At 41.5% G+C, this 27022-nt stretch overlaps 1 protein-coding gene across 3 annotated transcripts in view; it reads right to left on the reverse strand.

The window, feature by feature from the left end:
- The window catches only part of Rad54l2 (RAD54 like 2), a 99173-nt gene that overhangs the window by 27134 nt on the left and 45017 nt on the right, over positions 1 to 27022 (reverse strand). For 2 of the 3 annotated variants that reach the window (XR_008722818.1, XM_055629677.1), the window contains exons 3-8: positions 5898 to 6096; positions 3428 to 3567; positions 2731 to 2847; positions 1954 to 2180; positions 842 to 1024; positions 394 to 527 (exon numbers count right to left, since the gene is read on the reverse strand). Coding sequence is in view for 2 of the 3 variants with exons in the window: in XM_055629677.1 (XP_055485652.1) it covers positions 394 to 527; positions 842 to 1024; positions 1954 to 2180; positions 2731 to 2847; positions 3428 to 3567; positions 5898 to 6096 (1000 nt within the window). In the remaining variant the exon portion in view is untranslated. Of the gene's footprint in view, positions 1 to 393; positions 528 to 841; positions 1025 to 1953; positions 2181 to 2730; positions 2848 to 3427; positions 3568 to 5897; positions 6097 to 17212; positions 17275 to 27022 lie in introns of those variants that run through there. The other variant, XM_055629678.1, reaches the window with a different exon arrangement.

Raw genomic sequence — 27022 nt, forward strand, 5'->3', positions numbered from 1 at the left:
TTTTATTTAAATACAGAACAAACCCAAAGTTTCAAAGTTTTGGAAGTTGCACTATTAAAGGTCAACTACACACCAGTGCTTCAAAGAAGAGTCTGCAGTTCACTGTATCCTGTTTAAATTTTACTATAAAATACACCAGAAAATGTAAGTAGGCTGCAGATATTTTATGACAGAAAAGCATTCTAGAGCAGAACAGAGAAACTTCACACTTCCCAGGCTATATACATCTGACTTTACTGAACAACTATGTATAGTGGGGGTAGGGGTGGGACAAGCAAAACACAGAAAGAGAAACGTCAAGAAACCAAAAAGAATTTAGGAAGACAGAGAGACATACTTCAAAATCCCAGAGATGTCTACAGTAAGACAGAAAAGACAGGGTAGGCCACCTACTTATGCTCATCATTCAAGATATGAACTTTAAAGAACCGTGGCTGGATTTCTTCAGGCTTGCTGTCGGCTGGGAGGGCTTCAGGAGGTGGGAGCCACATGTTGAACTCTGCCAGCCAATTCTGAAGAGTGTTCACCTACGACAGGCCCAAAAGAGAAAAGAGTTGGCCTATCCCCCCCCCCACTTCTCCCTCTCTCTCTCTCTCTCAATATTTTGTGTATGTACATGTAGAGGTCAGAGGACAACCTGTGGGAACCAGCCCTCTCCTCTCTTGCCTCTATGTAGATCCCAGAATTGAACTCAGGTCATCATCACTTTTACCCACTAAACAAAGCAGCCCCTCACCCCTAACACACACACGAACACACGCATATATGCAAGCTCAGAGCTGAACTTAACAAGCTTTTAGGTACCCAGAGATATTTAGAGTGGTGCGTTAAGAGCTCTTACCGGCACAATGGCAAGGACTGTTTTAGCTGGCGTGTGGCGGAAGAGGACATCAATGAAGGAGATCACTTGCAGAGTTTTCCCCAGACCCATGCTATGGGCCAGGATACAGCCAAAGCCACTACTGGTCTTAAACCTTTCTAAGGACTCTACTAGGTTATCATATAGGAACCGGATCCCACCAATCTGACAAAAAAACAAACCAAATAAATGTCAGAAGCACTAATGGAGACCAGGGCTAAATTTACAGTTTTACTCACTTGGGAATGGTTACCAAATAAACATGTATTATGTCAGATGTCTGGTACGAGTGGACATGGAAGTTTTCCTGTACCCTGACTGCTCTAGAGAAGCTTCTCTGTTACTCCAGTTGGTAATGGTCATCTTGGAGAATACACAAAATAGCACCGACTCTGTATGATAGCCCATATGAGTTAAAGAGTCTTCAGTATCAAAATCTTGAGGTCTTTCACTCAGCTGTTCTTGCTGTGGGAAGTTCTGAAACTGAGTCAATCTCTGACTGTGTGGATGTTCACTCACTTGTCCTAGTTCCAGGAACTGGATCAATACAAATTATTATGCTCTCAATTTTCAGAAATTCCCTAATGTCTGACTTTTATATGTCTTCTGAATCTATGCCTCTCAAGCTTCTCCTTGCTGATCCATCAGGATCAAGATGTGGTAAAGAGCTTAAATGACTTTTTGGGTATTGATTTTATTTTCTCTGTGTGTGCCTGGGTACATGTATGTGTGTCATGTGCACATACAGGATCCATTGGATGTCCAGAAGGATCGGATTCCTTGCAACTGGAGTTACAGAGCTACCATGCCAGTGTGGAGAACCAAACCAGGGTCCTCTGCAAGAGCAGTGCATGTTCCTGACAGCCCCACCACCCCTCCAATACCTCCAGAGCGGGCTAACCTGAGGCATAGCCCTATTCTCTCCCCACTATTTTCATAGCCAAAGGAACCTTCAAGCATCAATTGGATTAAGGCTTTCCAACAGCTACTTTGGGGATATAACAAGTATTTTATTTTACAGGCTATAATACTAATAGCAGGCAATGCTTGCAGCAAGGAAAAAGAAAAGAGAACAGGATTGAGATTGGCTGTACCTGATGAGGTTTCACAGCCCGTGCCAACTGTGGGGCCAGGAAGACATTCTCCTCCTCCGGAGGGTGGTTCAGGTTGACAAGGACCCGCCCAAGAGCATCATGCTGGTTTAAGGTGTCATTCACATGAGTGCCACCCTTCTCCTCCTCCTCGTCCTCCTCACTGACAGACTCACTGCTGTCAACAATGTGCAGAGTGTCTTCCTCTCCAGAACTCAGTTCAATCACCTCTGAGGCAGAGAAAAAAAAAAAAAAATGACACAAAAATCCAAGGAGCACAGCACTGTTGTTCATCAGAACAAAAGGACACAGGCACCTAGTTATCTTGTCACCACTTGAAAGAGAGAGAGAGAGAAAGAAGGAAAGAAAGAGAGAGAAAGAGAAAGAGAAAGAAAGAAAAGAAAAAGAGAGAGAGAGAGAGAGAAGAGAGAGAGAGAAAGGAAGGAAGGAAGGAAGGAAAGAAGGAAGGTTGGTTGTTAAAGCTTCTTTCTTTCAGAGACAAGTTAAGCTAAGGTAAAACAGCTAAGTGTGCTAAAGGTAGGCCCAAAACCAATGAACAGGACTGAATTTTTAAAAGTACAGCCAAGTGAAGTGTGGTAGATCACTTAATCCCACCACTTAGAAAGCTGAGAAACAGGAGGATTATTGTGAGTTCAGGCCAGACAACAGTGTAAGACATAGCTTCAATACCCCCACCATCAAAAAAGAAAGAAGGGGGCCCAGTAAAGATGAACATTGCCAGAAGGAAGTGGACAGGAGGCCCCTCTGGCCTGATCTTACCATCTCGGCTGCTCTTTTCATCCTCACTGCCACTGCTGCTGTCCAAACAAATGACTTCCTGGGCCAAGACCCGTGGAGAGAGCTGGGGACCATCACTTGCTCGTAAGACAATTTCCTCTAGAAAAAGAAAGATAGAAGAGAGCACATTTAGGGCCAGTGAGGTGGTACAGCAGATAAAAGTGCTGCTGCCAAGCCATAGGCCTGGGTGAAATCACCAAATTTTCCAAGTTGTCCTCTGGCCTATACACATGTGCCATGGTTCACAAATGTTCCTCTACACACACACACACACACACACACACACACAAAGAATTTTTTAAAAAAATAAAACTCCCCACATTTAGCTCATATTTCTCCAAGTGATTACCACATTCCTCCTTTGCTGCTCTAATGTGGAAAGTCATTGAGAAGAGAAGCAGAGGGAAGCTAAAAAACAAAATCCCAGCCTCCTTTCCAAGTTCCCTTGGCATACTAAAATCTAAAGTTATAGGGAAAACAACCCACCTCAATAAGATTAATTTGAGTGTATTTAATCTATTTTCACTTTCTAAGTGACTGTGCTTCTGACTGTGGGCTCTCAATAGGCAAAGGGCCTTCAGAATTCCTGAAAGACTGCACTCCAGACCTGGCTGAGCACTCTGCAAGCTGAGACCTTTACTATTGGTCACATGGTCGTTTCCGGGAGAAAGCTGCTTACCAGGTAGGAACTCCAAAGGGACAGTAGGAATGGGTGCTGCATATTCTTTCCTCTGCTGCTCCAGGCGCCTTCTTCTTTCCAACTCTTCCTGCTGTGCTGCTTTGGTAACCGGCTCCAACTGATCCTCCCGGAGTAGCTTTCTAAACATTAAAAAGAGAACCCTTCAGTTAATTTGAGATTTGTGCAATGTAGCTGGGTATAGTGGTGCAAACTTTTAATCCCAGCACTCATGAGGCAGAGACAGGCAGATCTCTATGAGTTTGAGGCCAGCCTGGTCTACATAGTGAGTTCCAGAACAGCCAGAGCTATGTAGTGAGACCCTGCCTCCAAAAAGTAAAACAAAACAAACAAACAAAAAGACCTGGGCAATGTGGTAAGGGAAGTTGGATGCACCAGATGACTTTAAGCTCAAATGGTTCTGTTCTATCACACTTTACTCATTATTTGTCTTTGCCACAGACAGTCCTACCAATTTGAGCCTGCATATAAAAGACCTAGAGTAATAGACTGGGGTGATGTCTCAAAGACTGGGGCGATGTCTCAATTGGTAAAAGCCACTTACTGTGCAACATGAGGACCTGAGTTAAGGTTACCAGCACCCACTCAAAGAGCTGGGCGTGGCCATATGTACACACAGGGTGGGATAGGACAAGACAAAGACAGGACTGCTTGGGTTTGCTAGTCAGTAGTTGCCTGGCTTTTCTCCTGTACTGGTTGAAAAACATGGAGCTCCAAGTTCAGTGAGAGACTGTCTCAAGGGAATAATGTGAAGCGCAAGATACTGAATATCCTCCTCTGACTTCACACACATCCATACACAACCTCACACATACACACAAATAAATGAAAAATAAAAGACTAAAAGTTAAATAAAAGCCAGGCGTGGTGTAGCACACCTTTAATCCCAGCACTCAGGAAGGCAGAGGCAGGTGCATCTCTGTGAATTCAAGGCTAGCCTGGTCTACAAAAGGAGTCCAGGACGGCCAAGGCTTTGCAGAAAAAAACTATCTTAGGGTAGAGAAAAGAGTAAATAAAATAGTATGGTTTACAAAGTTGAAACAGTATTAAAATAAAGTTGTCCCAGGGATGGTAGCACATGCCTTTATTCCCAGCATCAGGAGGCAGAAGCAGGCAGGTCTCTTTGAGGTGCCAATCTAGCCCACACCAGGGTTAGAGAAGACTCTGTGTGTTGTGGGGGAGGGGGTGTTACTGTTAGGAGAGGAGAAGACAGCTCTGTAGTTAGGAGAGCTTGCTCTGCAAGCCTAAGGACTTAATTTCAAATTCTCAGCCCCCATATAAAAAGCCAGGTATGGCTGAACATGCTTAGAACTCTACTATTGGAGGCAGTGACAGGCTGATTCTAAGAGCTTCTGGCCATAATGAGCTTCCAACTCAGTGAAAAACCCTGTCTCACAGCAACAGGTAGAAAGCAAAATAGAGGAAAACACTTTGATGTCCTGCTGTGGCCTCCACATATTCAAGTGTGTGCACTATGCCATAAATAAACAACACATGGATATGTAAACAAATTTAAAGTTGTTAGGCAGACAAATAGGATAACAGGGGTTCTGTATCACTTTCTAAACTTAGAGTAATATTTTTCAAGTTTCCATTATGCATTTTGAAAACTGTGAGGCAATGCCAGGCATAGTGGCTCACACTTGTAATTCCAGCACTTGACAGGCTACAGCAGGAACGTTACCACAAGTTCAAAGTCAGGGTTACACAGTAAGTTCCAGGATAGTCTGAGCTACTGGGTTAGACCCTGTCTCAAACAAGCAAACAAATGAACAACAACAACAAAGTAAACAAGAGGGGGAAATGATGTTATTTATCTCCTTTAGTAATAAATAATCTAATAAATAACTAAATCTAAATAAATAATATAATCTCCTTAAATAATAACAAGTTGTTATTTGGTGGAAGGAAGGGTTGTTGAGGATTTGGATAGTTAAGAAAGCTCATGTTTGGTTATCTTTTAGGTCAGTCCCCTACCATCTGAAATTTAATTCTAAGAAAACTTAAGTTTTGTTGGGAGTTTTTCTGTTGTTGCTGTTTATTAATATGTTTTACACTTCATGTTTTGACACATAGGAAACAAAGAAAGAAAAGTCTAAGTAAGAGGATTCTACTATCATTGAGCTGCCACCCATGGCCCCTCCAAATTTCCCTACATTCTGTGCAGCTCAACGCAGTGGGTCTGAATGGCACCTTCACTACTGGGTTTTTGTGGTTGTTGCTGTTGTTTTGAAACTGGGTTTCCTTATGTAACCTCTGCTAGTCTGGAACTCACGATTCTCTAGCCTCAGCCCCTTGAGTGCTGGTATTATAGGCATGTGTCACATGTGCTATCTTCACTATTAATGACAGTTCGTAATTAAACACTTTTCTCTATTGGAAAGAGGACATTCTTTCTGCTATTGCTACTAGTCAAATCCCTCCAATTGTCCTTACCCAGAACACAGCTCACCGTATGTTTCTTCTCATATGAGAGGGCTTCTGAGCTCTCTTCTTTTTGGGGTCTTCGGATGCTAGGATCTTGCCTTGGTGCCTAAGCTGCTCTGAAGGCTCAGACTGAGATGAGGTAGTTGAAGTGCACCGCGGCGGCCGCTGCCCATCTTCCCCCAGCTGGGCATGCTCAGTGCCACACATGCCTTCCAGGGATGGATCTGGAACAAAGGGAAGAGGGGAAGCAGCTTACTAGGGGTGGGGAAGCAAGTGGATTTTGATGCCTGACATCCCAAGGTTCAAATTTCAACTCAGCAACTTATTAGGCAATAACTCAAGGTACTATCTCTCAGAATGTCAGTAGATGTATCTATAAAATGAAGCTAGTGATGCTCACACTTCAGATCTCTATGAGGACTAGACAGTGTGTACACCAAGACCTAATCCTGACCAGAGAAGGGCACATAACAAATGACAGCAATCGTCCAGCAATCTGATAAGAGTTAGGAGACTTCCTGGCCTCAGAATGCACAGAGTAGTGGCTGTAGTCATGCACGCCAACAGTCCCAGCTTGTGGGAGTCTGAGACAGCTCACACTTGCTGCTCCTGTCAATGCTTGGAGTAGCAACTTGTTCAACTTGTCGGCCACTCAAGGAGGATTTACAAATGGCAAGCTCTGCCCTAGAATTATCAAGAGATAGTTTTAAGCCTCTTTCCCTTCAAAGAATATTATATTGTATTAAGGGATAGGTCATGTATACTGAGAAACAGCACAGCAACATGTACCGAATATTAAAGGAGGGGCAAGTCACTTTGGTGCTAAGAACTAAACCCAGTTCCTCTGTAAGAAGTGTTCTCCGACTGTCTCAGACATGAACTCCATGGCTGGCTCTTTGACAACCACACCCCCAAGCCCCCAGGAAGGAACAGCCTTGCTAGGCCACAGAAGAGGACATTGTAGACAGTCCTGATGAAACCTAATAAGCTAGGATCAGATGGAAGCGGAAGAGGACCTCCCCCATCAGTGGATTTAGAGAGGGGCAGGAAGAAAATAAGGGAAGGAGGGTGGGAATGGGAGGGAATGAGGGAAGTGGCTACACCTGGGATACAAAGTAAATAAACTGTAATTAATATAAAAAAAAATTTAAAAAAGAAATGTTTTCTCCAGCACCAAAATAAGTTATTTTCTGTAAAGAACTCTTATGTGGGGGTGTTTCTCAGACTGATTTTTGACCTCCTGATAAAGTAATGAAACAGAATGGGAAACCTTTTACACAGGAGAACTGTGTCAATCTGCCCTGTCATTCTATGCAGAAAAGTTTAGGAGGCTAGATTTATCAAAAAAGATCATCTGGGTCCCTTCATGCTTAGAAGGAACTGTGTCCTCCTACCCGTGACACTGTATTACAGAGTAAAGCCTATGCCAGTTTACTGTCTTGAATCTTAACAACAGAATTATCTTGAAGGATGAGCATGTCAGAGTAGAACACCAAGTCTTTTAGAAACTGTCCTCACCAGCTTCTAAGTCAAACAGCACAGGAAAAAAGCCAGGCTACTGTTTGCCATTAAAACACTACACCTGGTGTTTTAATCCTAGCCCTCAGGAGACAGAGGCAGGCCACCCTGATCTACCTACTGAGTCCAGGACAGCCAGAGCTACATAGTGAGACCCTATCTCAAAAAAAGAAAGAAAGAGAACAACTTTCCTTTTAGCCCTCTTTCTCAAAGGCAGGTAGATGCACAGCATTTTCTGAACTGTCCAACTCATAATCCTAAAAAGTCTTATCTCCTAAAACAGAGAGCCATCAATCCTGTCTCTCTCCCCTTCTACCCTGCCCCCAAATAAACACCTGCTTAGGTATCAGATCAGGAGGGGCTATCGATTGCTAAGTGAGCACCTACAATGGTGGCTTATTGGGGATAGAAGAGATGGAAATCTCAGCGTGGCTTACTACATTTGGCAGCTGAGCTGGGACACTTCAACTCAATGTTTTTGCTGGTTCTCTTGACTGGTTATACAAAAGCCTTGTTGTTTTCTCCATGAGCTATACCCCAAACCTGGATGATGACCTTTGATGCTCTCCAAATCTTACTGTTTTGTTTCTATTTCACAAGCAACTTTATTGAGTAACTACTTGGAGGAACAGTTGGAAGCAAAGTTAAAGAGTAGGCAGACAGGACAGTTCTGAACACAGGGTAGGTCTGCAAGGCAAGCCAAGGGGGCTGAAACTGATCTGCTGGACAATGGGAACTTGTTGCCAACTGTTGTTATTTTTGTTGTTGTTGTTCCATGCTTCCTCACAGAATAAGCTGTTCTTGAGAGGAGAAAGCACAAACTTTGAGTCTTTCAGAATTACACAAATATCCATTCCAAGTTATGAGGCCTATTTATTGCCTACTAGAGGCAGGGGATTGAGGATAGCAACATAAATTTTTAAATGATCAGCTGTGGTAGGCCTGTAATCAAACAAGAAAGTAAAGAGTCCTATGTTCTGTTACATAATGTAATTAGTATTTGCATAGCTTAAAAATCAATGGTTACTATCATCCTGGCTGAGATCACAGGTTCAGACCTGAGCACAAATACCCCTGAACTTTCTCCTTCACCTAAATGCCATTGAACTTTCTCTTTCAACAAGTGAGCTATGAGCAGCAACCACAAGTTATGTAAACAAAGGACACTTGCATAAGCTTCTTGGGAATGAGTTCTAAATACCACCACCACCAATTTAATTGACAACCTATGGCTTTTGGGGCCACATTTCATTCTGGAAGTGCACAAATACTTCCAAGGGCCCACCCCTGAGTTGTCACATCTCTTCTTTGTCTGCACTAGAGTGATCACTGGCCTCTAAGTCTCAGCATGTTTCTGCTAATGTCCTGTAATAAGATGCACATATCAGGGTCAGGAGAGGTAGCACACACCTGTAATTCCAACACTTGGAAGGCTGAGGCAAGATGACAAGAGTGAAGACATCCTGAGCTACACAAACGCTTTCTCGAGAAACAAACAAAATTATGGATTTACCACAATCTATATCTATGTGCACCAACAGTCTACAAAATTACAAAAGACAAAAACCTATGTTAAACAAGACCACATCGGTGTGATCTGTGAAATCTAGAACATATAAAACTATAGAGTCTTTCTTTTAGAAATAAACTGCAAGAAAAAAAAATATTTAAAGGGAGGTAAAAATCAATAAATCAAAGAGGATGTAAAAGGTGCATCAACCATATTGTTTCTTGTAGAAATATGAATTAACAGTAAAAATAAAGATAACTGAGGATTATCTCAGTATTGCATGATATAAGGAATTACATTAAAAATGACTTATTTTACTTGTGACCGTGTGTGTGTGTGTGTGTGTGTGTGTGTATCTATTGAGGTTCTGTGACAAGCGTGCAGTGCCTGCAGAAGCTGAGTGTCAGGCCCTCTAGAGCAGGAATTGAAGGCAGTTGTCAGCCTCCTGCCGTGGGCACAGGAACAAAACACAGGTTCTCTGCAAAAGAACTAAGTGTTCCCAACTACTGTACCAGGAGCTACAGTTTACAAGTTTGGTTTTGTTTTGTTTTTTTGTAGATTTTAACACTAAGCATAGCTGGGCATGGTGGTGCACGCCTATGATTCCAACACTTAGGGAGGCAGACACAGCTGGATCTCTGTGAGTTCAAAGCCAGCCTGATCTACAAATTGAGTCCAGGACAGCCAAGGCTAAAAGAGAAACCCTTCTTTTTAAACAAAACAAAAAACAAACAAACAAAAATCTGGGCATAGTGGCTCCCACCTGTGATCCCCACATGGAATGCAGAAGCACAAGACTTGCCCTGAAGCCAGTCTGACCCACCTGCCAAATTCCAGGGCAGCCAGATAGCTGTCGTCAAGGGGAAAGGGTTACAGTGTTATGGATGAAAGACCTGAGAACAGACTGGCTGGAAGCAGGACTTATCTTATTGTCGTATTTACTATCTTTCAGAGTTCCATAATTTAAATAACAATTTATTTTTAATTTTATCTATCCACTTTATTTAACTTTTGCAGTGGTTGGGCCTACAATCTCAGCCATGCTAGGCAAGTGCTCTATTGCTGAGCCATATGTAGGTGCAGCTTTTAAAGTTTTAAGAGAAAATAAAATTAAACGAACACTAAACTCTAAACCATTTATATATCAATTTCCCCACATTTGCTTTTTTTCTTTCTTTGTTTTATTTTGCTTTTATTTTTTTGAGACAAGGGTTTTTCTATGTAATAGCCCTGGCTGTCCCAGAACTCTCTTTGTAGATCAGACTGGCCTCAAACTCAAAACATCCGCCTGCCTCTGCCTTGTAGTGCTGGGATCAAAGGCATATATCACCACGCCTAGCATAAATTTGTTTATTTTCTGAGTGCTCTGCTGCATGTACACCTACATGCCAGAAGAGGGCATCAGATTCTTTTATAGGTGGTTGTGAGCTATCTATGTAGATGTAGGTTGTAGGTGCTGGGATTTGAACGCTGGACCTCTGGAAGAGCAGCTACTGCTCTTAACTGCTGAGCCATCTCTCCAGCCTTCCCCACATTTGTTGATACATATTTATATATTTCATTTGGTAAATGGTAAGTATATACTTGTGTTCTGTTGGCTGCCTGCTGCACATAAATATTTCTTTTTAAAATTTTGTGTGCCTGTGAGAGAGAGAGAGAGAGTGTGTGTGTGTGTGTGTGTGTACACAAACATGCATGGATGTGTGGAGGTCAGAGGACAACTTGTGGGAATTGGTTCTGGGGACCAAACTTGGTTGTCAACCTTGACAGTAAGCACACTCACCCACTGAGCCATCTTCCTGTCCCTATACATGCATACTTCATTGACAAAGCGCACACAGCTGCCACTTGCATGCACACTCTAAGCAAACCACAGAATGCCATTCTCCTGCTGCTAGGCACATTCTTATTTTTCACTTGAATCTAGAGTGGTCTAAATGTCCTTCTATTTGTTTTTATTCTACTCTATTCCCATTGGAGTAATAAACAGTGTGTTAATGTTCAGGTATCTGAAAATAGGGAATCAGATAGTAAACATTTTACATTCTACAGGCAATAACATCTCCATCACAGATACTTGACTTACCATTGCATCTCACAAAAAGCCACATATAAACAAATGAGGGAAAATGTTCCAATAAAACTTTACTTATAAAATTAAGCAAAAACATTCTTTAAAGAAAAAAAGCTGGAAGATTCATACTTTTCTGATTTCAAAACTTAGTACAAAGCTGTAATAATCAAACCATGAGAACTACTTCTTTCATTAATACAAGAATGGAAGCAAAGGAAAGTGAACTTTAAATGATACAAAAAGACAGCTGGGCAGTGGTGGTGCACGCCTTTAATCCCAGCACTGGAGAGACAGAAGCAGGCAGATCTCTGAGTTTGAAGCCAGCCTGGTCTACATAGCAAGTACCAGGACAGCCAGGGCTACACAGACAAACCCTGTGGGGGGGAGGGGGGGGAGTCAAAAAAGTCTTTCATAACTATAATCCTAGCCCTTGGAAGACAGAGGCAGAAGGATTACCAGATTAAGGCTGTAATTAAGGGAAAGTAAGTTTTGGGTTTTTTGTTTGTTTGTTTGTTTAGTTATTTTTACAGAATTTTAATTTATTGTGTGTGGGTACTTTGCTTGCCTATATGTCTGTGAATAGTATGCATGCCTGAAGATGCCAGAAGAGGACATCAGATCCTCTGGAACTGAAGTTACAGACAGCTGTGAGCCATATGAGTGAAGGGACTTGAACCTGGTTCCTCTGGAAGAGCAGTTCTTAACCATAGAGTCATTTCTCTAGAATGTAGTCATTTTTAAGTGTGGAGCTCCTGACAGTTCTACCCATGCTCCAGCAGCATTGGGACAAAATAACCTGGATTTAGAAAAGCTGGACGGTGGTGGCACATGCTTTTAATCCCAGCATTTGGGAGGCAGAGGCAAATGAATTTCTCTCTGTCCAGCCTTATCTACAGATCGAGTTCCAGGATGGCCAAAGCTACACAGAGAAACCTTGTCTGGAAAAACAAACAAGCAACAAATGGAGCTAGAAGGTTTTTTAAAAGGACACAGTTAGGACAGCACAGGGGATCCGGGGTGGGTCTAGGGAGTAGTAGAGGGCGTGTGAAATGAGCAAAATGTATTGTATCCATATATGAAATGTTCAAAGAACCAATAAAAATAAAATTTCCAAACACTTACAAGAAACTTTCCTATTCTCTTTAACTCTAAATTCCATCAAACCTACTCCTAGCCTTACCAGGTAGCCTCACCTTTGATAAATTTTATAACAAGTTTAAAGATAAATGATTCATTACGCTTTAAAAAAAAAAATCTCTTGTGTGTAATGCAGGATAATCTTCGAACCCTGATTCTTCTGTACTTCCTGAATGTTGGCATGCCAGGTGTGCACCACCACACTTGGCTCATTTAACCAGTTTTTTATGGTACTTATTTTTAGGTCAGCAACTAAAAAACAGCAATTTTCTAAATTAAATTTTGTAACACAGTAGTATCCAAAGACATATAAATTCTTATTGATCTATAACATACAATGACTAAAATCTGATCTGGGGTATTGCAAATACATTTAAATAAGAAAGTAAAGGGTCTGGAGAGAAGGTTGAGAGGTTAAAAAGCACTGGCTGCTCTTCCAAAGTATCCAGGCTCAATTCCCAACACCCACATGGCAGCTCACAAATGTAACTCCAGTTTCAGGGGATCTGACAACCACACACACAAGCAGACAGAATACCAATGTACATAAAATAAATATTTTTTAAAGAATGTAAAGTTTATGTAGTGTGCAATTTATTACAATAAAAACCAAATGATGGAGAGCTACACACGATGACATGGCTTACTGCCACCAAACCTGAGGAACTGAGTTCAGTCCCCAGGACTCACACAATGGAAGGACAGAAGCAACTCCTACAGATTGTCCTTAGACCTTACACAGCTGGCACACACTTCACACACCACCTACAGCCCAGTGAAGCAATCTGAGACCATAAGCCCCATGAAGCTCAATGTCGAGCTAGACTGCCCAACACTAGAAAATACTTTCCTACTGCAGCACAAAAAGCTGGGAGTCCAAGTGAGGGAGCACGAGTCTGTGACTGTCACACCAGGCTGGACTTAGCACACAAAGGTGAGGAAAGAAAACAAAGAGACTAACATTTCCACAGGGATGGAGGAGGCAGTGGGAATTGGGAGCTCCAGATCTGCCAGATCTCATTAATACATCATTAACACACCTAGCACCAGCTGAGACTGTCCAGTAGGAATAACTACCCTGGAGTAAGTCCTAGACTAGTCCCTCTTTAACAAAACTTAAAAAGATTTTTTTTTTAAGTGTAAACCCAAAGTTGCTCAAGCTAAGGTGATCAATCAGTAACTGAACTACTTGTTCAGACAGAACGAACAATCTTCCAAGAAAAACAAATGTAGAATTTCAGGACACCATTTGTACAAAGACTTTTTGTTGTTATTTGAGACTGAGCCCCTCTCTAGAGATCAGCCTGGCCTGGCCTTAAACTCAAGGTATCCTCCTGCCTTAGCTTCCCAAGTTCTGGGATTATAGAGTAAGCGTATACTATACTCAGCTAAATCTTTAATCAAAATTCACTAGATATGCAAATAAACAGAAATAAGATCTATAGTCAAGAAAAGTTTAGGCTGCCTATAGTCCCAGCTATAGGCAGCTGAGATGGGATAATCATGGCAGCCTAAAATTCAAGGCTACCTCTGACCAATGAAATACCATCACAGAAAGTAGAGAAGGAGCATAGTGGCAAATGACTGTAATCCAACACTGTGGAGATAAAGACAGAATAGTTCAAGGCCAGCCTCAGCTACAAAGTGAGCTGAGACCAATCTGAGCTACATGAGATCCTATAAAAGCTATAAAAAGCTATTGAAGAAAAGAAACTTTAATAGTCTAGAATGTTAGTCAGCCAAGCTAGGACCTTCCTGAAGCCTTCAGGAACTGAGAAAAATATTAAGTGTTTCTAAACCACTTGGTTTGGGGAGTAATTTAAGTTTAAAGCCAGCCTGAGCTAAATGAGTGTGTAGATTTACTTACTTACTTATTTTTGTTTTTTCAAGACAGGGTTTCTCTGTGTAGTGTTGACTGTTCTGGACTCACTGGTTCAGGCTGGCCTAGAACTCAGAAAGATCTACTTGCCTCTGCCTCTCTGAGTGTTGGGATCACAGGCATGTGCTGCCACACCCAGCTAAAACTCATTTTTAAAAAGAATAAAAGAAACCAGGTGGTGGTGGTTCACACTTTTAATGCCAACACATGGGAAGAAGAGGCAAGTGGATCTCTGTGGTTCAGCCTGGTTTACAGTGAGTTCCAGGACAGCCAGGGCTACACAGAGAAACCCTATCTTGAAAACTAACAACAAAAAATTAGGACAAGTACAGAAGGCACATACACCTGTATTCCCAGTACCAGGTGAAGGCAGGGGAATCAGAAGTTCAAGGTCACTCTTGGTTACAAAGAGTTTGAGACCACCTTGGGCTATATAGCACCCTATCTCAAAATAAATAAATAAATTAAAAAAATTTTAAACGCTGAATGAAACAATTTTAAGAGCAAAAACCAAATATAAGAACCAATTCAACAAGCATTGCCTTCTCCAAGCTCCCCCCACCAATCACCGTAGGCTAAAATGGACCCTTCCTCCTACTACTGGGGTTCAGGCCTATCTTAAATCTTATAAAGATATGGAGAGATTCTGTACATTTATTTATTTCGGGGGGGGAGGGATTATGGGGATTATTGCATTTGGAAGTCAGAGGAAAATTTGTGGGAGCCAGTTTTCTCCTTCCACCACTGAGTTCCAGAAATCAAGTTCAGGTTGTTAGGCTTGGCAGTGAGGCCTTTACCTGGTCTCTTAGACCAAAAATTATTTGAGGTAGTCTCAAGTTGGGGTTTGCCTAGATCAAAGTGGCCTGTGACCACATCTGTGGGGCCTTTTCTTGACTGATGACTGATGTGGGTGGCACCATCTCTGCAAGAGAGCCAGGAGCAATACAGAGTTCTTCCACAGTATGTGCTTTAGTTCCTGACTCTAGATTCCTGCCCTGACTTCCCTTTCAAGTCAGTTCCAGTCATGTTTTATCACAGCAACAAAAAGCAAACAACATCACCCAGTCAGCCATGTCAGCAGCCATGAAGTTATTTTAGTAATGTAACTGAACACTTGCCATCCATCTTCTCTTCTTGAATGGTTTCTTCGAAAGAGATTTTCCCACTTCATTCTCGACTACACATCTAATGCCCAAATCAAATGCTTACCACAGAACAGAACCTGACCAGTTTGTGAGCAAGCCAGTATATCTGCAAATAGGCCTAAGTAAATTAGGTCTTGTATAATTTTTTTTCAGTCATAAAAACCAAAATATGGTTCACCTTCGACACAGGTTACAGAAAGACCAAAACTCTGCCATAGTTACTCTCTGGAAAGAAAAAGAAATCTTCATGACATTAATACTACATAGTGTTGGCAGATTAAACATACTCTAAAAACAAGATCTGACATGGGGTTGGAAAGATGTATTTAAGAGTACCTTCTGCTGGCACCCTCTAAGTTGCTTGAAACTACCTCGACTCTTCTGGCCTCCAGAATAGGCCAGAATACCTGCACATGTGGCATATACCCACACAGACACATATACACAAATGAAAATAAAAAAATAACTTTAACTTAGGAGGGGTGAGGGAGGGTAAGAGATAGAGGAAGCATGATAGCTTAAGTAACACTAAGGATGTTTAAAAAACACCAGGAATCATATTTTATGTTTACTTAAAATTACATATGTATTTATATAGATATGTAGTTTAAATAAGTTATACTACATGGACTGTAACTCACTCCAAGAGCCATGGACTATCTAACAAAAATCCCAGTACTATACATGAAAAAAACTCTCAAGTTGTTCTCAGGCTGTCATTGCCCTTGAATGGCTCCCAGAATTTGAAGGTAAGGCTCTAACGCTGAAGAGACCACATACTTTAGAGGAATCAAGCTGGAACTGAGCTGGAAACCTCCTTCTAAAGAAGCAGCTCTCATAGTACTGGAAGGCGCTACGCAAGCTGCCAAGGCAAAGGGTTAATCCATAGTCTTGCCCAGTTACAATGCCTACAAACCACAACAATGACTGGACTAGCATGGTATCCACAATGACGCAATAGTGGCACTTTTATTTGGGGGGTAACCAACAGCTGTCTAATTGGACTTAAGGCCTATTCAACAGGAGGAAATTCATGCCTGATACTGTAAACACTGACAACTACTCATGGCTAGAAGAGTCATGAATAAGTCATAGACACTAAGGAGAACTTACTGCTGCCATTTCCTAAAACAATGTAACTTCTATTCTCCAAGGCTCTATCCTTAGACCCACAGATGAGAGTAGTTCTCATAGCCAGGTGTGGTGACACACACCTTTAGTCCCAGCACTTGGGAAGCAGAGGCAGATGTATCTCTGGGTTTGAGGCCACCCTGGTCTACAGAGCAACTTCCAAGACAACTGGGGCTACACTTGGTCTTGAAAAACAAAGAAAGGCTCTCATCTATCATCAAAGAAGCATTTATTTGCAACATATGAAGACTAGAGATCCACAACTGGTCAAAATATGCAGAATATGAGGTACTCAATCCCAACTGATACATCTGCAATGAAACCTCTAGCCCTAAAGCTCAGTGGAAATGAGGCAGAGATTGTAAGAGCCCATGGCGTTTGCTGATAGATCATGTCCCCTAGACATGACGGGGAAAATGCACCCATCAACTCTCAACAATGGGGTGCCAGAACAAGACCTCCATAAAGACAATACTAACTGGCATGCCAATACAGACAGGGGGTATTTCACATGGTTCTAACCCTAGATAAGAAGAGCTACAAATAGTCAGAGATACTGAGAACGGAAGAACCAGATGCCTCCAGGGCCAAACTCCCACACAGGATGTCCAATCCTTAAGTGATCAACCTTGGACACATGCATATACATTAAATAAACTAAGTAGGTTACGTATATGTGTGTGCATATATGTATGTATATATGTATATGTTTATATATGTGCAGACTGCTATATATACATATACATACATATATGTATATACATGTAACAATAATAATTAAAGAAGAGAACATGAATTCAGCAGAGAGCACTGGAGAAGTTAGAGACGGGGAAGGGAGAAGGTAAAGTGATTCAGGTGCAGTGCCCAGTTATGAAATTTTGATACAAACAAAAACCATCAAAAATTTAAAGAAGTAAAAAAGTAAATTTACTGTATGATATCTTACCAATCTGTTGTGATGTTGAACTCCATGTTTTCCAAAAGTTAGAGCAATGTTCATAATCATAATACATATATTCAGCTCACTGCAGACATTTGTTGCCACTCTTTGTACAATATCCCGTTATTTGAAAAAACAGTAAAAGATTTGATGTTGCAATTAAATACACATACACAGTGATTCTTTCGCATCTACAGTCAAGTCTTATTAAAAACAACTTTATGTCACAACATGAATAACTAAAAATTTATTAATGAACTGAATATATAATAACAAATAAATAGAAATAAGTCTTGAAGCAGCAACAGCCAGCCATGGTGGTGCATGTCCTTAATTCCTATACTCAATAAGCACAGGCTGTAAGTTCAAGGCCAGCCAGGACTCTTAGACAGTTCCAGACCTGCCAAAACTACATAGCTAAAATGCTGTCTAGAGAAAGAGAGAGATCAGGGGGCAACAGCCCAATTCCCCTCTGAATAAAAGAAATAACCAGCCTCTCGATGCAGCACTCAGAGAAGAACAACTACAAATTCCTTGTAAATGATCCCAAGACTTCACAGTGTTCCTGAACTTCAGTACCACTCACACTGTAGGTCTGATAATACATTGATTTGGACTGGCCTGTGTACTATAGGACAGTCAGCAGCCTCCCTACTTCTACCCACTAGATAACATTACTCTTCTAGCTGTAACAACCAGCAATGTCCCCAAGACACTGCTAAATATTCCCTCAGGGGCAATATCACTCCCTGGGAGCTTTAGCAGAACCTAGGCTAAAAATAGTAAAGAAACAATCATTTGTAAACAAAACAGATCATTTAAGCCCAGGGCTGCAGAGATTTGACACCATGAAGATTTTTGGTGGCCAAATCTCAGCATTTTGGAAACTAAAGGAGAATTGGCCAGAGTCTGAGACAACCATGGGATGGATATTTAGTAGGCCATCTTGGTATAATACCCTGTCTACAACAACAACAAAGGCTGCCAATGAGAAAAATCAGTGGGGAAAGGCAATCGCCCCTGTGTCTGAGTCTTACCTGAGTCTACGTAAAAGCAGAAGAAAAAGAACTCCAAAGCTGTCTTCTGACCTTTACACAATGCCACATTGCACATACATATATGCATATTACACACACACACACACACACCAAACAATATACACCTACTTTTTTCTTAATAAAAAGAATAAATTTGGTTGCCATTCCAAGAGTGGGCTCATCAACATTCCATCATGGATGAAGATCATAAGGTCCCAACCCTCCCTGAAGACCTATAGACAGTTAACTGTTGCTGAGGTTTGGGGAGGTGTGTTTCTCAGGTATAGCCATTAACTAGTAAGTCACCTTTGCTAAGTAAAAAATCCCCATCCAGCCAGGTATGGTGGCATATACCTTTAATCCCAGCACTTGGGAGGCAAAGGCAGAGGCAGGTGGCTGGATCTCTGAGTTGGAGGCCTGCCTGGTCTATAGGCTGAATTCCAGGACAGTCAGGGCTACACAGAGAAACCCTGCCTCAAAAAACAAAACAAAACAACAAACCCCCACCCATGCTTATGTAATCAACCCTAATGAAATGTAGTGGGACACAGATCAAATGAAGCATGAAGAGGGGGATTTGTAGAGAAGAAAGGATTTGCTGGGGTAGGGTGGGAAAATTTAAGAGAATAATGTGGGGAATATGATCAAAGTATATAAATTTTGTGAAAGAATAAATTTGATATAAAAGAGAGAGAGAAAGACCTGGAGAGAGGTGGCTAAGTGGCTAAGAGCACTTGTTCTCTAAGACCTGGGTTCAGTTCCCAGCACCCACATGTTGGCTCACAACTGTGCATAACTCTGGTTCAAGAAGATGGGATGCTCTCTTCTGACCTCTGCAAGTCCCAGGCATGCATGTGGCACACATACATACACCAGGTACACTCATACAACTAACAAATCTTTAAAACAAAAAAAAAAAAAAGTTTAAAGAAAGAGGATGATAGCAAGGCAGGGGAGGGGAGGAGACCACAGCATGGTGGTGAACATACATCTTTAAACACCTTAAAATCAGGAGTTCAATGCCAACATCAGGTACATAGTAAGTTGGGGGCCTACCTGAGCTATGAGACCCTGTCTCAAATATCTTGCCCATTCATGCCCTCCACAAAAGAGAGGAATACAAAAGAGCAACTAATTTTGTCTCTCCTTAGCCAAAAAGTCCAATACAAGATTACACATTCAGCTTGATGTCCTCCTTGCCATCTATAAGCCCACACCTAACCCTCATCACACATGAAGAAAATGGAACTGCACAGCCCAGAGTACAGTGTAGAGCTAAGTCATACACTCATTCACAAGAGAATGACCCAATGCTAGCTTGCTGACATAGGAACAATAGGATGGTTACTTTGTCCTCAAGCACTACCTTAGCAATTTTACCTCTAAGGGTCCTTTGTCTCTTTGGCAAAGGGTTGTAGACTGGAATGGGCTAGGGATCTGAATAGGAAGACAAAGGTGATAAAATATTTTTATTTCCACAATATGAACACTCTAACCATGGTGGGAAAAAATGAAGATGTAGGGGTTAAAGTAAGAACGACCCCCACAGACTCATATATTTGAATGCTCGGTCAGCAGGGAGTGAAACTGTTTGAAAGGATTAGAAGGATTAGAAAGTGTGGCCTTGTTGGAGGTATAACCTTGTTGGAGCAGCTGTGTCACTGGGGGTGGGCTTTGAGGTTTCAAAAACCCATGCTGGTTCCAATGTTTTTCTTTCTCTGTGTGCCAGCTGGTGGATGAGGATTTAAAGCTTTCATCTATTTCCCTAGAGCCATGCATGCTGCCATGCCCCGCACCATGCTGATAATGGACTAACCTCTAAAACTGTAAGCAAGCTCCCAAGTAAATGCTTCCTTTTATAACAATTGCCTTGGCCATGGTGTCTCTCCACAGAACTAAAACAGTCACTAAGATAGAAGACTCACATATACTATTCCTAGAAACATCAGAATCACTAAAGAATCTATATTCTTCTACTTACCATTAAATACTACACTTAATAAAAGTCTCTCAGGCTAGAGAGATAGCTCAGCAGTTAAGAACATTATCTGCTCTTCAAGAGGTCCTCAGTTCAATTCCCAGCAACCACATGGTGGCTCACAACCATCTATACCCTCTATTGCCCTCTTCTGGCGTGCAAGTGTACATGCAGATAGAATACTAATATGCATAAAATAAATAAATAAAATCTTTTTTTTTAAGGCTTTTAAAAAAAATAAAACAGTCTCTCACCTTGCAGTTGCTTGCTGTTAAAGAACCAGAGAAAGGTGAGGGCTAGGTCTGGTACAAGGGCCATGTCACTCCTCAACCCACCAGGGCTGCCTGCTTTTGGAAACTCCAATTGGCAGTCTCTCTTCAGGGGACTCCCAAAAAAAAAAAAACAACAATTTCCTGACATCTCATGTGAACAAAGGTACCAGGAATGAGAGGGACAAATGTGACCTTTGCATCCCAAAGAAGAGGCAGGGGCTCAGACAGTACAAATCTTTGCATAACACAACTCCACTATGACCCTATGTAAGGATGACCATACACATCAGAAAAACTGCTGCCCTTTCAAGAGAGAAGGAACAAAAAGAGTTCACTTGCTTCATTTACTTAAGAGAAGGCAGATACATATACGAAGTGTTAATCTTCCAAATCTGTTCTGTGTGCCTGTTAACCCAGCACAGCAGAAGATAGTAAAACTGTCTATTCTAGTAGCCTGATGAGAAGGAAAAAAAGCTGACAGAAGTCAAGGTTACTTTCTCCTCCTACTGATGAAGACATTGGAGCACTGAGCTACAAACAACACAACAGCTCTCACAAAGTTCCCAGAGGACTTTGTAGTCCAGAAAGGCAATGGACAAAGACTGGGGTTCCATGTGCATCTGACTTGGCAGCAGACACTATGCTAGGAAAGCAAAAGAGGCCAGTGAAAGGAAAATGGCTCTGTAAAAATCCCCCAAATTACTGTATACAGGACAAGGTGCAAGTTCTTCTATGAAAAGTATTCGGGTGTAATTTTTTAAAAGTTTAAATATTCTTTCACACCCTTAATCATGGTAAGAATTTCTGATTTGGGAACAGAGAATAAATTGGATTGAAAAGGAGATGTTATGAAAGACAAACTAAATTTAATAAGCCTACAAAGAGCAACATTTGAAGCTACACCTTGACAAAATGATAATCTCATTTTTATCATGAGCTTTTTTAACTATTTCATTAATTAAAGGCCTAAATGTTGCCAGACATGATGCCACAAGTCTTTAATTCCAGCACTTGGGAGGCAAGGTAGGAAGATCCTGAGTTCAAGGCCAGCCTGGTCTATACAGCAAGTTTCAAGAAAGCCAGGGTTACACAGAAAAACCTTGTCTTAAAACAAAAACAAAAACAAAACAAAACAAAAAAAGCCTAAATGTTCACTCTGTTAACACAAACAGCTACAGAGTTAAACTTTAATCAGAGAAAGATGGGAGAAGCTCTTTCAGACTAGTCATATTAAAAAGAAAATAAGTCTCAGGTACATGCCTATTACTCCAGCATTTGGAAAGTGGCTAAAAAAAAAAAAAAAAAGTAGTTAAAGAGTTAAAGGTCACTTTGATGGCTGAAATGAGAATGGACCCTAGAGGGTCATCATGTTTGAATGCTTGGTCCCTAGTTAGTAGAACAGTTTGGAAAGGATTGGGGGATGTGGCCTTTTAAAGTAAGTGTGGCCTTGTTGGAAGAGGTGTGTTACTGGAGGAAGGCTTTGAGGTTTCACAAGTCTAAGCCAAGCCCAGTCTCTGTGTCTGCCTGCCTAGCAGACTCTCCACACCATGCCAGCTGCCATGTTGATCGTGAACTAACCCTTGGAAACTGTAAGCAAGCCCCTAATTAAATACTTCCTTTTTCAAGAGTTGCCTTGGTCATGGTGACTCTTCACAGCAATAGAGGAATAACTAAGGCAGTCATCTTCTGCTAGTAAGTTCAAGGCCAGCCTGGACTACATGAAACTCCATCTAAAGGGAGGAGGAGAAAGAGTGCAGGGAGAAAGGGGAACGGCAGCAGCTGCTAACCTGGGCTACATGGCAAGGCTATCTCAAAAAAGAAAGTACCGGTAGCATATACCTGGAGTCCGAGCACTTGGGAGGGAGACACAGGACATTCATTCAGAAAATCAAGGCCAACCTCTCTGTTCCATATCAATTTAAGGCCAGCCTAGGTCATATGAGACAAACAAATGGGAAGAGAGAGAGAGAGAAGGAGGGAAGAAGGAAAAAAGGAAACTAATTTTTTCCTAAACTCAGAAAAAAGAAAAGCAGGAAGATGAAAACATCAAGTCATAGGGAATATTTATATTATACAGATCAAAGGAAAGACTTCTACTTACAATAAAAATTCTACAAATTAATAGGAAAAGGGAAGTTCTTAAATGTGAAAATGGCTATAAGCATAAAAAGAGCTCAATGTCTTAAATAATTTGAGAAATGCAAATACAACCTACAACCTAAAGCTTCCCCACTCCCTACTTATTGGGAAAGAGTGTTAAAGGTCCTCCCAAATCATGCTGAACAATGGGGTCAATGTCTGGCATGCTTTTCTGATGGAACTTTGAAAAACAATCTTAGCCCTGGCATGCTCAAACACTCTGCCCCTTTGTGTCTCCAGCCTGGCAAGAGAAAGGGAGGACAGGAACTGGTATCTAAATTGGCACTGCTTCACCTCAAACAAGAAGACTGCCATATATTCTGACTTTTGCTATTTGACATTTGATCTTAGCCAAAAGGCTAAGAAGTTATGATGAATTGCTATTTTGAAAATCCAGTCCAACAAAAAGTCAGTAATTCACAAGAAAAAGTGGTATCGCTTCCTAGCGAGTAGGAAGAAGGGTGACAGAACAAACTCAGAACAAAGAAACCTGGTTTGAAACTGTAGTTTAGCCAGGAGTGGTGGTGCATACCTTTAAGCCTAGCACTCCTATGGCAGAGGCAGGCAGGTCTCTATAGGTTCAAGGCCAGAGTGCTCTTCATAGATAGTTTCAGACAAGCCAGGGCTACACAGGGACCCTATTGAGAAAGAGAGTGCGAGAGGGAGGAAAGAAGGGAGAGAGGAATGGAGAGAGGGAGAGAGGGAGAGAGAAACTAACTATGATTTTAGCAATGCTCCTACCCCTCTACAGAGATACCAATATGCTGAAACTCACCTAGCTGAAATGCAACAAGGAAGCTGATGACACCCTCCATTTGGTCACAGGGTCCTATTGCTACCCCAGGCTCATCTACATCACCGTTTTTGTTCTTCTTAAAACAATGCCCATCCTTCTGGATCTTCATACAGAGCAACAGAATAAAAGACCTAAGGTTTCATTTTGTGGTCGGGAACTAAAGGTTCACCAAGGACTTGCCCAAGATCACAGAGGTTAGAGCATGAGTGTCCTGCCCTGAGGCATGTTCCTGTCTACTTCCATATTCCACAGTGAAAACAATTCAAGACCATGGTCACAGCCTGGAACAAGGCAGCATAGACTGTACCCAGACTTTCCTGCATCATCAGTTTCTCTCTCTCCCTGATCATTTCTATTGTCATATGGCTAAAAGGATAAAACTTACTAACTGAAAAAGACAAAAACAAAAAACACTCTTTTTGGGAATGGTGCCCACCCACTTTTCCAGCACTACAGGGGCAAAGGGTTTTAAGCCAATTTAAGCAATAACAATAATATAAATAAAGCATCAAACCAGAAAAAAAAAATCTATTGATCTTAACTCTCCCTTCACCATTGTTTTGCTTATCTGTGCCTTTATATAGCAAAAGTTCTCAGTGGTCTATCTTAGTTGGGACTTTGTGGCATAAAAAGAAGCTAAGGTAGGAGAACTGTATGTTTAAGGCCTGCCTGGACAGCTTAGTGAGATCTTGTACCCTCATTTGTTTCTGCTCCTATCCCCACCCCAAACCTTCCAAAGACCAGATACAGAATCTTCCAGCAGTTTTTCACACCAAAAATTTTGGAATTCATCCTTATTTATTTATTTGCTTGCTTGGTTGTTTGTTTGTTTCTGAGACAGGACTCACTTTTGTAGATTAAGCTGGCCTTGAATTAATTTATCTGAATTTCACAAAATCTACAACTGCTGATTTAAAAAAAAAGGGTGGGGGAGGTAAAAAGGAAAGAAGGAAGAAAGGAAGGAAATAAATAAATAAATCCAGGGCTTGAAAGGGCTCAGATGTTAGGAGCACTGGCTGCTCTTCCTAAGGACCTGTGTTTGATTTTCAGCACCAACTTGGCAGTGCACAATAGTCTGTGGCTCCAGTTCTGGAGGGTCTGATGCCCTCTTCCAGCCTCCCAGGGCACCAGACATGCACATGGTATAGGACATACCATGCAGGCATACTATCTGTACTTAAAAAATATAAACTGTCCTCTGCTTTGATCCCTCGTTGTAGCTAATTCTCTACATACAAGCCAGAAGGATCTTTTAAGACTAAAGCCAGATCTTGTTGCTGTTCTGCTGAAACTCTCTAGTATCTCTTACTATCTGGCTGAACTGCTCTTTCCACTGGGCAATTTCCTAGCAAACCCCTAACTGTTCAGAGCTCAACTCAAAACTTATCTACTCTTTTAAGTAAGAAGTGGGAAATAGTAAGAGCTGGAGAGGACAGGAACTCCACAAGGAGAGCAACAGAACAAGAAAATTTGAACACAGGGAACTTCCCAGAGACTCATACTCCAACCAAGGACTATTCATGGAGATAACCTAGAACCCCTGCACAGATGTAGCCCATGGCAGGTCAGTGTCCAAGTGGGTTACCTAGTAATGGGAAGAGGGACTGCCTCTGACATAATCTGATTGGCCTGCTCTTTGATCACCTCCTTCTGACGGGGGAGCAGCCTTACCAGGCCACAGAAGAGGACAATGCAGCCACTTTTGATGAGAACTGATAGACTAAGATCAGAAAGGAGAGGAGAACCTCCCTTATCAGTGGACTTGGGGAGGGGCATGCATGCAGAAAGGGGAGGGAGGGTGGGATCGGCAGGGGAGGAGGAAGGGTTTATGGAGGGATACAAAATGAATAAAGTGTAATTAATAAAAAATTTAAAAAAGTTAAAAAAAAACTTATCTACTCATGAGGGGTTTTTAGTTGTAGATTATTTTGTTTTTTGTTTTTTATTTTTTGGTACCCCACATAAAGCAGCAGTTCTCATACTCACAGTTCACTAAGGTTTTTAATCTAGTTTCCATTTCATTATAGCACTTAGAAATCTTTTGACATACTATTTATAAACAAGTATGGTAATACACACTGTAGTCTCAGCACTTGGGAAGCTGAGGCAAGAAGATTGCCAGAAGCCAGAAGCTGAGGCCAGCCTAGGCTGCACAGTAACTACCAAGAGAGCCAGGGCTACAAAGAAATAATTTTTAAAAGATATTATTTATGTATTTAATATAAATGTCTGCCTTACAAGAATGAGAATCCCATGGGAAAAAGCATTTTTGGTCCTCTGTATATTCCCAATGCCCATGGTGTCAGACATTGGGATTATAGGGCAGAGGCTCCACAAATATTACTGAATAATTGAAAGAATGTATCCTTTCCCCCTACTGTTCTTTCTTTTTTTGATGGGGTAGTGAGGAGGGAGGGGGGAGGGGAGTTGAGACAAGATTCCTCTGGCAGTCCTCAGAGATCTACCTGCCTCTGCCTCCTGAGTGCTGGGATTAAAAGCATGAACTATCATGCCCAGCCTCCGAGCTGTTCTCATACACCACATTCCTCTCCTAATGTCCCCTGTTCCCTTTCAGACCTGTGATCACTTCAGGCACTGATAGTCCCTGGAATTTTTAAAGCAACTCTGAATCCTCACAGACTCTATCTAAGAAGAACTTAAACTCAACTATTATATATGACAAAGTCTACAATGATCTGGAGACTAGGTAGGAGTAATTAGATACATGGCAAAGGAGTAACCTTATTCTGAGTAGTAATGCTTCATCTTAAAGGAAGTCTAGGGTTAAGATGCAAGGCAGACTTAATTTTAATTGAAAATTTCCCATCTGGGCTGGTAATGTTCCCACAAGAGTCATAAACTATTAACAAAATCTCCAATAGGCATGAAACACCCCTATTGAATTATAGGTCAGGGCTATCTAAGAGACTCCCAAAACACAGGCTATTGCTGCTCCCCTTGTTTGCCTCCCAAAGGTTGAAAGCAAGACCCTATTGCTGAAGATACCATGTACTTCAGACACAGGACTCAGAGGATAGTAGCTAGTTCTGACCTGAAAGCCTCCTCCCTGGGGACTACTTTTATGATAGCAGCAGTAACCAATAGTCCTACCCAGCTATGGTATCTTTGAACTAAAACAATTTTCAGCATGGTACTACAGCACTAAGGTACAAGAGTGGGAACTACCCATTTAACAAGAAGGAAACCATGCCTAGTACTGGAAACCTAGTCAACTACCCAGAGTGTGTAAGGTCATGGACTTTGGAGGAAACCTACAATAGGCACTTTATAAAACCAGCAAAAATCTTACCTATATTCTAAATATTTATCCTTATACCCAGAGATAAATATAAATCTCAGCTCTCAACAAAGAAATGTCCCCTTATAATAGATGGAGATCATCACAGAAAACCACAACTAATAAAAATACAGAGAATAAATGACTGCATGCTGCTCAACTCCAATTGATACATCTAAAACACTATCCCTACACCTAAAGCTCAGGAATCATAGAGAAAGAGGGAATAGAAAGATTATAAGAGCGGGAGGAACAAGAAGTTTGCTGTGAGATTTCATCTCCTAGAAATCTCAGAA

Source organism: Psammomys obesus, unplaced genomic scaffold (assembly GCF_907164565.1).
Source record: "Psammomys obesus unplaced genomic scaffold, mPsaObe1.curated_primary_1811, whole genome shotgun sequence".
In the NCBI taxonomy this organism is placed as follows: domain Eukaryota; kingdom Metazoa; phylum Chordata; class Mammalia; order Rodentia; family Muridae; genus Psammomys; species Psammomys obesus.